The sequence below is a fragment of the Oncorhynchus mykiss genome, chromosome 7, assembly GCF_013265735.2.
Source record: "Oncorhynchus mykiss isolate Arlee chromosome 7, USDA_OmykA_1.1, whole genome shotgun sequence".
NCBI lineage: Eukaryota > Metazoa > Chordata > Actinopteri > Salmoniformes > Salmonidae > Oncorhynchus > Oncorhynchus mykiss.
In genome coordinates this window covers 60,029,796-60,042,953 of record NC_048571.1, presented here as the reverse complement: position 1 = coordinate 60,042,953, position 13,158 = coordinate 60,029,796, and the positions used below count along the sequence as shown (strand labels likewise).

Sequence of the window (13,158 nt, the reverse complement as noted above, 5' to 3'; positions counted from 1 at the left end):
CTTCGCTCTCTGTGCCTCATGCCTGGGGTGTGTGTGTGTGTGTTAGGTTTATGATACTGTTACAGTACCATCTCACTAAAACAGCATATCCTCCCACCTTTGATCTCCATCCTAAAGCAAGGAGTGCACTCAACACTCAGTCAGTGTCAGTAATGAGGACACAGGGAAGAACTAACAGGAAGGGAAGAACTGACCTCCCTCCTCTCTCTTTTTAGTTCTCACTCCTCCTTCTCACCACTTCTTACTTGTACAGACACCACCATTTTTCTAATATCTCACTCTACCTCCCTGTTTCATACTGTCCTGTCCTGTTCTGTTTCTAATATCTCACTCTACCTCCCTGTTTCATACTGTCCTGTCCTGTTCTGTTTCTAATATCTCACTCTACCTCCTTGTTTCATACTGTCCTGTCCTGTTCTGTTTCTAATATCTCACTCTACCTCCCTGTTTCATACTGTCCCGTCCTGTTCTGTTTCTCATATCTCACCCTATCTCCCTGTTTCATACTGTCCTGTCCTGTTCTGTTTCTAATATCTCACTCTGTCTCCCTGTTTCATACTGTCCTGTCCTGTTCTGTTTCTAATATCTCACTCTATCTCCCTGTTTCATACTGTCCTGTCCTGTTCTGTTTCTAATATCTCACTCTATCTCCCTGTTTCATACTGTCCCGTCCTGTTCTGTTTCTCATATCTCACCCTATCTCCCTGTTTCATACTGTCCTGTCCTGTTCTGTTTCTAATATCTCACTCTGTCTCCCTGTTTCATACTGTCCTGTCCTGTTCTGTTTCTAATATCTCACTCTATCTCCCTGTTTCATACTGTCCCGTCCTGTTCTGTTTCTCATGTCTCACCCTATCTCCCTGTTTCATACTGTCCTGTTCTGTTTCTAATATCTCACTCTGTCTCCCTGTTTCATACTGTCCTGTCCTGTTCTGTTTCTAATATCTCACTCTGTCTCCCTGTTTCATACTGTCCTGTCCTGTTCTGTTTCTAATATCTCACTCTATCTCCCTGTTTCATACTGTCCTGTCCTGTTCTGTTTCTAATATCTCACTCTGTCTCCCTGTTTCATACTGTCCCGTCCTGTTCTGTTTCTAATCTCTCACATTCAGTGTTTTCATTGAAACAGTATGGTAGTATGGGATAATGGAGTATGACTGCTAATGAAGACTTTTTAAGACAATCCAGGCTGGATAATAGGAACAGGTGCAGAAGGCAGGTAGGGGGCTTGTGTCTAGGGAGGGAGAGGAATTGGAACAAATTAATGTCCATTAGTTAAGAAGAGCAAGCATCACTGGAATGGTATGCAGTATGAGTAGGGCCTGAAGTCTTCCCTAGTCAGATCATGAAAATAGGATGAGACCTGCATGAACTAAAGAGGACCTAACCAACAGCCTTACAACCGAGAAACAGGATACGTTGTGAAACACAAAGAGAGCTAGACAAAAATAATGAGGAAGAGTTGAAAGAATGAGGGATGCTGTTGAAGAAAGTAAAGAGAAAGAGAGGGAGTCTGGGAGAGGTAAAAAAGGAGAGCACTGGATGATGAATCATCCAACCTATATAGAACGAGGTGTCTGCAACTTTCAGGTACCCCAGAAAACAAACTTTCCCCCTTACTATTCTGGGTCAGGAAACCTCAGGGGAGAGGTAAGAAACAGAGCAGTGCTGCCCTTTCTCCTGTACTGCAACCTGCTGCCTGTCTGTCTATCTGTCTGGATCACCCAGGCTCTGTTGCCTTACTGCTGCAGCCTTCACAGTAATCTCCTTTTCACTCTGGACTCCCTTCCAGCATTGGAGAACATTGTACTATTGCAACTTCTGCTTATTTAGTGCCCAGTTAGGCACAGTGGAAATAAGGGTGGTAGTCTAAGGGTGTGTTCGTAAATTTGCTCTGGCTATCTACTCCAATTTCAGAGCACTCTCTGTGCCAGAGCGCATAATAACTGATGAATTTACAAACGCTCAACACCTGTTGAATATGGCCGGTGCCGGTAAATGCCGGCAAAAAAAATAGTCTTTAAATTGTTGCCAGCAGCACAGTTACAGTCACCAACGCTCTGGATAACATGAAAACAGCCTAACCAGCTCTTCTAGGGCAAGTAAAATGGTCAGAGTGAGCTGTTCTCTCATTTTTGTCTGGAAGTAGCTAGCTAGATAGCCAACGTTAGCCAGTTAGCTTGGGTGCTTGACTCTCTTTGTGACATCAGAACTCTCGGGTCAACCCTTCTCCTCGGCCAGAGTGTCCAGTGTGCGCTCTGAACGCTCCGAGAGCGAAATGCTCTGTGGATGGTGGGATAGTTTTGGGGCAACAATCAACGTTGGGCGTATGTGTGTGTGCAAACAATCTGGCACTGCTCTGAATTTACGAACGCCCAGAGCGCACTCTGGCACTCCAGAGTGAATTTAGGAACGCACCCTAAATCAGCCAGAGTGTTCTCACACCTGGTTTGGTCTTTCATCACAAACAGTAAATATGTTACATTCATATCATTTCAAATCAACTGTTTTTCAACTGTTGAGAGCTTCAAATTCCTTGGTGTCCACATCAACAACAAACTAGAATGGTCCAAACACACCAAGACAGTCGTGAGGAGGGCACGACAAAGCCTATTCCCCCTCAGGAAACTAAAAAGATTTGGCATGGGTCCTGAGATCCTCAAAAGGATCTACAGCTGCACCATCGAGAGCAGCAGTTGACCGGTTGCATCATCGCCTGGTATGGCAACTGCTTGGTCTCCGACCACAAGTCACTACAGAGGGTAGTGCGTATGGCCCAGTACATCACTGGGGCAAAGCTGCCTGCCATCCAGGACCTCTACACCAGGTGGTGTCAGAGGAAGGCCCTGAAAAATGTCAAAGACCCCAGCCACCCCAGTCATAGACTGTTCTCTCTACTACCACATGGCAAGCGGTACCGGAGTGCCAAGTCTAGGACAAAAAGGCTTCTCAACAGTTTTTACCCCCAAGCCATAAGACTCCTGAACAGGTAACCAAATGGTTAACCAAACTATTTGCATTGTGTGCCACCCCCCCTTTACGCTGCTGCTACTCTCTGTTTATCTTATATGCATAGTCACTTTAACTATACATTCATGTACATACTTCCTCAATTGGCCCGACCAACCAGTGCTCCCGCACATTGGCTAACCGGGCTATCTGCATTGTGTCCCACCACCCGCCAACCCCTCTTTTCCCCCTCAGGACACTAAAAAGATTTGGCATGGGTCCTGAGATCCTCAAAAGGATCTACAGCTGCAACATCGAGAGCATCCTGACCGGTTGCAATACTTATTTTCCACCATCATTTGCAAATAAATTCATTAAAAATCCTACAATGTGATTTTCTGGATTTTTTTCTTCTCATTTTGTCTGTCATAGTTGAAGTGTACCTATGATGAAAATTACAGGCCTCTCATCTTTTTAAGTGGGAGAACTTGCACAATTGGTGGCTGACCAAATACTTTTTTGACCCACTGTATGCATAGTCACTTTAACCATACCCACATGTACATACTACCTCAATAAGCCTGACTAACAGGTGTCTCTATATAGCCTTGCTACTCTTATTTTCAAATGTCCATTTACTGTTTAATTTCTTTACTTACCTACACACACACACACACATACTTTTTTTCCCCCGCACTATTGGTTAGAGCCTGTAAGTAAGCATTTCACTGTTGTATTCGGCGCACGTGACAAATAAACTTTGATTTGATGTGCTGTGCTTGTTGATTTTTGCATGTTTGTGTAACAGTATAGACTTTACGTCCGTCCCCTCGCCCCGACATGGGCGCGAACCAGAGACGCGCTGCAGACGTTAACAGTCACCGACGAAGCATCGTTACCCATTGCTCCACAAAAGCTGCGGCCCTTGCAGGGCAAGGGGAACCACTACTTCAAGGTCTCAGAGCAAGTGACGTCACCGATTGAAACGCCACTAGCGCGCACCACCGCTAACTAGCTAGCCATTTCACATCGGCTACATTTGGATAGCAGCGCACTGATGTCCATGTACTGTAACTATATACAGTACTCTCCTCTACCCTCATGATACAGACATGACAGATGTCAGTCAGTCTGAATGTCCCCTGATTCTACACTGAACAAAAATATAAACGCAACATGTAAAGTTTTAGTCCCATGTTTCATGAGCTGAAATAAAAGATCCCAGAAATGTTCCATACGCACAAAAAGCTTATTTCTCTTAGATTGTGTGCACAAATTTGTTTACATCCCTGCATTTCTCCTTTGCTAAGGTGATCCATCCACTTGATAGGTGTGGCATATCAAGAAGCTGATTAAACAGCATTATCATTTCAGAGGTGCATCTTGTGCCGGGGACAATAAAAGGCCACTAAAATATACAGTTTTGTCACACAACACAATGCCACAGTTGGAATTGGCATGCTGACTGCAGGAATGTCCTCCAGAGTTGTCAGATAATTTAATGTTAATTTCTCTACCATATGCCGCATCCAACGTTGTTTTAGAGAACTTGGCAGTACGTCCAACCGGCCTCACAACCGCAGACCACGTGTAACCACACCAGCCCAGGACCTCCACATCAGGCTTTTTCACCTGTGGGATGGTCTGAGACCAGCCACCCGGACAGCTGATGAAAGGATTATTTCTGTCTGTAATAAAGCCCTTTTGTGGGAGAAAACTCATTCTGATTGGCTGGGCATGGCACCCCAGTGGATGGGCCTGGATCCCAACTGGGTGGGCCTATGCCCTCCCAGGCCGACCCATGGCTCTTCCCCTGCCCAGTCATGGGAAATCTTTAAACTTGGGCCTAATTCATTTATTTCAATTGACTGATTTCCTTATATGAAATGTAACTCAGTAAAATATTTGAAATGGTTGCATGTTGTGTTTATATTTTTGTTCAGTGTATATGCCATCTAGTGACCAATATAGAAATAGCACAGGGTAGTGAGAAGAAGTCATACAAACTGATACACACAAAGGATATCCACTTTACTTGTTTGAGAAACCCCAACAGTTTGAAATAAATAACTCATCCATTTCAAAGTCCACTACAGTGATTATGGCTGATAGCAGTGTTTCACATCAGGGAAACCACTCCCATTATAAGGCGGAGCTGAGGCTTGGTACAAATAGGAATTTGACATATTATGCAACTTAACGTTGAGGACAAGCCTCTTTTTTGTCATTGATCTGATATAATTGATATATCCATGGTTTGCTAACACAGAGAACGAACTCCAGGCACTGGGCTTAGTGAGTTTGGCACAGGCTGACAAAGACACATGATCAAACAATAACATTTCGAAGAGTGCACTTCACTACATTGCTCTTTCAGTTCCATTCTTCTTTTATGAGTGCAAAAAAAGCTAAATCATTTTTGCCTATCAAAATCTCTACATATGTATTTACATGAACTAATTGTTGTATGTAAGGCCATTTCAGAAAATACAGTACATGGCGAAAACATGTTGCTAAGAAACACATTAAATGTAAAACAATACAAGACAATAGTCATACTTTGAGCAGAACCTGTGCTTCAAAATGTCAGGCATGTGAAGCTGGCTAAGTCCAGTGCAGAAACGTGTTCTGATAAAAGGATAGAAATAGGGCGTCCATTCAGTAAATAGAGGGAGATCTTTTAAAGTACCGCCATGTTGGTTTACAAAGGCTGTATTGCACTGTGAACATGGAAGCACATACTGGGTCGACCCGGGAGGGGTGAATGACCCTACGACCTCAGACCTTGGTGGATGGTGTAATAATACCTGGAGATCCACTCTCATTCTTCTGACATCACATTAAGACTACAGTCACGTTGGCATGTGGTCAACGTGTATTAATAACAGATTCATCATTTTCATAACCTCTGGATGTAGGTTACACATTAGTAGGACATGCAGTTTAAACACATTTACTGCTAATGTTCTTTTTCTGTCTTGTCTTCTTTACCCTCAAATGTAACCTCTTGTCAGGGCTCTTAGTGTCAAAAACATGTCAATGTAGTGATAGCTTGATATCAACCAACATATTCGTCTTTGCTTTAATAAATCCAGCATTTCTTTAGCATGTCATTTTCCTTCCATTTTTATAAGTAATCCAGAGTAGTTAATTCCATGAAAAGTGTGAATGGGGGGGGGGTGTCATAGGTAGTCTTGGTGGAATTTTCCAGAACGGAACATATCCGTGCCAGCTCCTCACTTGGCTCTGGGTGTCACACCTTCCGTTGCAGCGGGACGGGGACATTGGAGGGTGACAAAGTAGGCGAGCGTGTCCCCTCCTTTAAGAACACCATGTTTCCTTCTCTCCTCTCTCGGTCCACACACAGTAAGACACAGCCATCACAGCTGACTAAAGGCAAAATGAACATATTCCTCCCTCTTACTCTTCCCTTTTTGTTTTACATTCAGGCATTCTGAGGCACTGCTATGTGTAGCAGGAGAGTGGCAGTGAGGTCCCCAGGGTAAGTCTGGAAGGTGAGTGATGCACATCCAAAGATACAGACTCAACAACCCACCCAAGATGGCCACTGCTATAAAACTGTGGCTTCCTCCATGGCGTTCACCCATCTGGGTAGAAAGAAAAGTGCTGACTGTAATTATAATACATTGTAATTACAATCTGATTGATAATGTTGCCAATGTGATTCATGCCTATGACATGACTTAATGAGGCCTGTAAGTGGGGCCAGGAGTTTTACCTCACCACGTATAAGGCTAAAGACTATAACTATGGCCAAGAGTTAGTTTTGGTCAGATCATGTGGTGATATATTTTTGGTGCAGTGCAGGGCTCACCTCTTAGCAGTGTGGTTGTCCTCGGCCTTAAAGGTGTAGTATAGGGTCTTCTTGTGGTACAGCTCAAAGACGTTGGTAGTCTCCGCTCCACCTGGCCTGTCAGGCAGCTTCACTGTGAAGCCCAACAGAGGCAAACTCTCAGACGCCACCTTCTCCTGGAGACAGAGAGAGACAGAGAGAAGGAGGAAGAGAGAGACAGAGAGAGAGAGAAATACACAGTGATCATTAACCTGCATCGTTTTAAGGATGCAGTTTGTGGAGGTTTTGCTGACTAAAAAAGTAGAGAGGGTGAATTAGCTTTACTAGAGAAACTCTGCTCTTTCTCCATCTGAGTCGGGTATGTGTACATTACAGAGTTACAAGGATAAGTGGTTTGGGTAGAGGTGTGTGTGAGGGTTCAGGTTTAAGGGGAGTGTGTGTTCCCCCTCACCTCGCAGGCCTGGTAGGTGTAAAGCACCTTGTCTTTGAGGAGGAACCACAGCCTCTTCCAGTTCCTCTTGCTCCTCTTACTGCGTTGCAGAGTCCCGCTCATAGAGCACTCCTCTGACACACTCACCTAGAGACAACACAGGAACACACAGAGATATTACTTACATACATAACAGGGCAAAGGGAACATATGCTGCTACTACCTCAGTACAACCAAGGTGCTTGAATTGAAGATCAAGCTGGAAAAAACCCTGTCTAAGAGACACTTTGAGGAAAATGTATGTTTACATTAAAATATAAGTTTAGTGCGTGGACAATAGCTTTTACCATTCATTTGGTAGAATATTAGTGGTTTGTGTGTGTGTGTATGCGTGCGTGCGTGCGTGTGAGATTACCTGGGTCAGAGAGGCGGTGCCCTTGCGTCTCCACAGGCTGGGAGGGTGAAAGTTCTGGAAGACGGCAGAGAGCGGGCGGATGGAGCGCCGATTAGAACGAGGACTGTCAGTACCACTCACCACAGACACATTTCCTCCTATGGAGACAGAGAAGCCCTGACCTTAACACCTGGACTCACACACATTCAATATGCTCCAATAGTCAAGAGCGGCATGTACAGTACAATACAGTATAGTATAGTACAATACAGTATAGTATAGTACAGTACAATACAGTATAGTATAGTACAGTATAGTACAATACAGTATAGTACAGTACAGTATAGTATAGTACAGTACAATACAGTATAGTACAGTACAATACAGTATAGTATAGTACAGTACAATACAGTATAGTACAATACAGTATAGTATAGTACAGTACAATACAGTATAGTATAGTACAGTATAGTATAGTACAATACCGTATAGTATAGTACAGTACAATACAGTATAGTATAGTACAATACAGTATAGTATAGTACAGTACAATACAGTATAGTATAGTACAGTACAATACAGTATAGTATAGTACAGTACAGTATAGTACAATACAGTATAGTATAGTACAGTACAATACAGTATAGTATAGTACAGTACAATACAGTATAGTATAGTACAGTACAATACAGTATAGTATAGTGCAATACAGTATAGTACAATACCGTATAGTATAGTACAGTACAATACAGTATAGTATAATACAGTATAGTATAGTACAGTACAGTACAGTAAAGTACAGTACAGGAAAGGAGGAGTTATGCACCTCTCTTCTGGAGCTCGCTGTAACAGTGGTCACACACGTTGGCCATGCGGTCCTCCAGGTACTTCAGAGGGGTTCTGTTCCTGGAGCAGCTCCGACACACAATCTGAGTAGAGCAGGACCACGTCACAACACCCAACACACACAGGTCAGGCCTGACTGTGGAAAACACACTCCAGCCTCATCATACCGTGCTAAACTTCTCCCATGTGACGTAGCCATGCATTGTCTGCGAGAGACTCACCCTCCCGCAGGCGTGGCAGTGGTGTCTGCGCAGTGTGAGGCTGAAGTCTGAGGTGCAGTTCATACACATCATCACATGGGATACAGGCACCAGAGTAGGAGCCTTCTCCCCCAGGGACAGCCACAGACGCTCTCTGGCCTAGAAGAGAGACAGGACAATATGGTTAGAGCTACGACTACCATACTAGACTTCACAGTCATACTCAGTGACTCATACTCAACTTAAAAGAGAAAATACTCCCTCTGCAATGTTAATATAACCTCAGTAAATGTATGAGTATTGGTTTGCTATTGTCATTGAGTGGGGAGCATTGTTATGCTATTGCTAACATTGCTAGCGTCACTTTTCTGTATGCTCTGTCTCCCAGTCAAAGTCCTCCTCACCTCTCCAGAGCAGCTGCTGAATGGCGCAGGTCCTCTGGCGTGGTCAGACACTGTCCGACTCAGAGTGTGGAACCAGTCCTCTCTCTCACTACAGGAGCTGCACAGGGACACACAGAGCACAGGTCATTAAGCCCTCTCACCATACTTCTCATATACCAGTGATGTGTTTGACTACACTACTGTGAGGGCTATAAATGGCCCAGAGTGGTCTAGACAGATGGTCAGGAAAGCAGCACGGACACTACTTATAAAAGATCCAAAAGGTCTGTCACGAGAAGCTTTACTATACTTAATTCAGTGCATTTGGTGACCGTGGGAAGTGTGAACTACAATCATTATACCGACCATGCCACCCAAGGTGTGAGTGTGTGTTAGTGTGACCCACCTGGCTGCCAAGGTGATGGAGATGTCTGCTCCCTCGATACTCAGAGCATTCGGTACATTCTCTATGATGGGTTTACTGACCTGAAACATCAACAACACATCACACAGACCCATCAGGAATCCGTGAGCGAGAGGACAGATAGGTTTGAGAAGTGTATAGAGAGAAAGAGAGGATGAGGAAAGAGAGAGAGGAAAAGAAGGAGATATAAAAGCGAGAGGGAGTAACAGAGACAAAGACAAAATTATAGAGAGAACAAGGGAGAGAGGGAGGGAGAAGTGAGGGGGTGAGTGATATAGACAAAGAGGAGAGAGAAATTTGGTAAATTGTGATGGAAAAAAAACTGTGAGAGAGAGAGAAACATGAGAGAGAGAAAAACGGGAGAGAGAGAGATGGAGGACTCTGACCTTCATCCCAGTCAGTGGGAGGCTATTCTTCAGTCTGTATTTCCCGTCCTGCTGAGGGTAAGTGTACAGCAGCACATCATTCATCTGTTAACACACAAACACACTCAGAATTCACTAACAAACCTCCGAATCATACATACTTTCATTTTGTATCCTCAGAGGCAATGAACAAGATAATACTGTATACAAACATTTCACTGATTCAGCTGTTGGATAGGACAAGTGCATGGAGAAATGACTTATTATTGTCAGTACTCTCCAATCCAAACAGCATGCTACTAAGTATTATATATCTTGATGCCTAGTCACTTTACCTCTGCCTTCATGTACATACTGTGTCTACCTCTATTACCACATGTCCCTGCCAATTGATATGGTTTTGGTACTCCTTGTATATAGCTTCATTCTTGTGTTTTCATTTTGGCTCGTTGAATTCTACATCATTGGGAAAGGGCCTGTAAGTAAGCATTTCACTGTAAGGTCTACCTGTTGTATTCAGCGCATGTGACAAATAAAATTTGATTTCATTAAAAATACATTGTACATTATTCCTGCACGTTAAATAACCACATGGTGGTGCCCTAAACTAAGAGGAAACCATCTGCTCCTCAACGAGGAGGTGGGCTGTTTTACTTATCATCATTTCATCAGATTTTACAGTTAAATGCAGTGGCGGTTTTAGCATAGAAAACTTGGTGGGGCAAAAAATAAATAAAAGTGGAATGCATGCCAGCAAAGCCACTGCACAACACTAAACAATACATTAATTGCAATATAAAGGTAACAAACGGTGCCTACCACCTGTTAGGGCCGACATAAAGCTGTCCCAACAGCAGAGCTTTCTTTTCAGCACCATGGAGTGAATCCTTACCACTGCTACACCTGTCAATCAGCGGAACCTTGTCTGGCAGGGAAACAGTTCATTCAGCCTCATTTACTGCCTTTTAAAAAACCATACAGTGCCTTGCGAAAGTATTCAGCCCCCTTGAACTTTGCGACCTTTTGCCACATTTCAGGCTTCAAACATATAGATATAAAACTGTATTTTTTTGTGACGAATCAACAACAAGTGGGACACAATCATGAAGTGGAACGACATTTCAAACTTTTTTAACAAATCAAAAACTGAAAAATTGGGCGTGCAAAATTATCTTTAAGAAATGGCTTTCTTCTTGCCACTCTTAAAGGCCAGATTTGTGCAATATACGACTGATTGTTGTCCTATGGACAGAGTCTCCCACCTCAGCTGTAGATCTCTGCAGTTCATCCAGAGTGATCATGGGCCTCTTGGCTGCATCTCTGATCAGTCTTCTCCTTGTATGAGCTGAAAGTTTAGAGGGACGGCCAGGTCTTGGTAGATTTGCAGTGGTCTGATACTCCTTCCATTTCAATATTATCGCTTGCACAGTGCTCCTTGGGATGTTTAAAGCTTGGGAAATCTTTTTGTATCCAAATCCGGCTTTAAACTTCTTCACAACAGTATCTCGGACCTGCCTGGTGTGTTCCTTGTTCTTCATGATGCTCTCTGCGCTTTTAACGGACCTCTGAGACTATCACAGTGCAGGTGCATTTATACGGAGACTTGATTACACACAGGTGGATTGTATTTATCATCATTAGTCATTTAGGTCAACATTGGATCATTCAGAGATCCTCACTGAACTTCTGGAGAGAGTTTGCTGCACTGAAAGTAAAGGGGCTGAATAATTTTGCACGCCCAATTTTTCAGTTTTTGATTTGTTAAAAAAGTTTGAAATATCCAATAAATGTCGTTCCACTTCATGATTGTGTCCCACTTGTTGTTGATTCTTCACAAAAAAATACAGTTTTATATCTTTATGTTTGAAGCCTGAAATGTGGCAAAAGGTCGCAAAGTTCAAGGGGGCCGAATACTTTCGCAAGGCACTGTAGCTGATATGGCTGACTTGCTTAAACAAATGTGGTTTCTACTGACAACTGAGATGTACAAACTATGGCCTAAGGGGACGACAAGCGGATAGGAGTCAATCTGTATTTTGATTAAGACAATGAGCGAGCTAGGACGAACGTAACCAATATAACTATTTGTTCAGCACTTCTGAAATGTACAGCAACAGAATTCAGAACATGGGCAGTTCTTACAGTATTCTCCCTGTACACCAAGTCAGAACCGTAGGATAAATAAAGGGGCATATAAGCAGACAATGAAAGATCTTACAATAGTCGATGATTACATTTCTCTAAAACAGGTTATAGACTACAGTAGAACAGTCAGAACAGTAGGCGAAATTAAGAGGGGTTAATATACCAAATTATTAGGGTGATGCACATGGGCTACTAACATCTTACTACACAACATACACTTAGTATGACTTTCTTAGCTACAGTATACATATCTCACTGGAATATTACATCCTTTATGAAGCAGATTACAATACATTTTTGGACTCGGCTCACTTGAACAGGACGAGTTAACAGTTGTTTTGAGCCCGGCACAAACCATGCTTCTGTCACGTTCGTCATAATGATCGGACCAAGGCGCAGCGTGCATAGAGTTCCACATGTTTATTTAAATGAAACTCACCAACAAAAACAATAAACAGCAAACGAGACGCAACGACTGGAGTGCTCACAAGTACTGCACAAAAACATAGTCAAGATCCCACAAATCACAATGGGGAAATGGCTACCTAAATATGATCCCCAATCATACCAGGCCAACATAGACATATAATTCCCCTAGATAACCCACCCTTAATAAACAGCTCTCAATGGTTAGGGCGTGACAGCTTCATTGACAGCATGGCCAATGTTGAATGTTTATCATTTTAAACTTGGATTTGGGACCACACAGCCACTGTCACTGATTCCTTCCAAACCACTCGTTGAATTTGCGATTTCCAACTTGTTGTGTAATGTTTATGGCCGATGAGCACCGATACATTTTATCTATAATTCCTCTTCAATATTTATCTTCATATGACAAGGATTAAAAAGGACTTGCCAGTAGATTGTCGCCTTGATTCATGATGATGACTGCTAGCTAAGATTGTGAAAGTATGACGTTGACATGATCAGTCCAATCAAAGCTACTGTGCCAATGACCTTGAGCCTTCTTGGATGGGCACTTCTATGGCAGGAGCCGAAGGGCTAGAATTTTCAATGTCCCCTCTTATACTTGGCAGTGACGTAAAGTCCCCATGAGTGACAGAACACTGAGGCAATCACGTCGCAAATCTCCATATTTTCTGCTGGCTTGCCCCACCACCACAGAAAGCACTGAGCTAGGCTGCCTGCATTTTGGAGCTGCCTTACTCAAGAAAACAAAAAAGAGACCATGTTTGTATGCGGCT

General features: G+C 43.2%; 1 protein-coding gene across 2 annotated transcripts in view; it reads right to left on the bottom strand.

Annotated features, from left to right (window-relative positions):
- Nucleotides 1-4,959: 4,959 nt before the first annotated feature.
- LOC110528133 (FYVE, RhoGEF and PH domain-containing protein 5) overlaps nucleotides 4,960-13,158 on the bottom strand; it is a 43,907-nt gene continuing 35,708 nt past the window's right edge. The window contains exons 13-21 of one of the 2 annotated variants that reach the window (XM_021609954.2): nucleotides 9,827-9,910; nucleotides 9,423-9,502; nucleotides 9,038-9,134; nucleotides 8,655-8,792; nucleotides 8,414-8,516; nucleotides 7,609-7,745; nucleotides 7,215-7,340; nucleotides 6,785-6,939; nucleotides 4,960-6,557 (exon numbers count right to left, since the gene is read on the bottom strand). In XM_021609954.2, the coding sequence (XP_021465629.2) occupies nucleotides 6,521-6,557; nucleotides 6,785-6,939; nucleotides 7,215-7,340; nucleotides 7,609-7,745; nucleotides 8,414-8,516; nucleotides 8,655-8,792; nucleotides 9,038-9,134; nucleotides 9,423-9,502; nucleotides 9,827-9,910 (957 nt within the window). In that variant the 3' untranslated portion in view covers nucleotides 4,960-6,520. The remainder of the gene's footprint in view (nucleotides 6,558-6,784; nucleotides 6,940-7,214; nucleotides 7,341-7,608; nucleotides 7,746-8,413; nucleotides 8,517-8,654; nucleotides 8,793-9,037; nucleotides 9,135-9,422; nucleotides 9,503-9,826; nucleotides 9,911-13,158) is intronic. The other variant, XM_021609955.2, reaches the window with a different exon arrangement.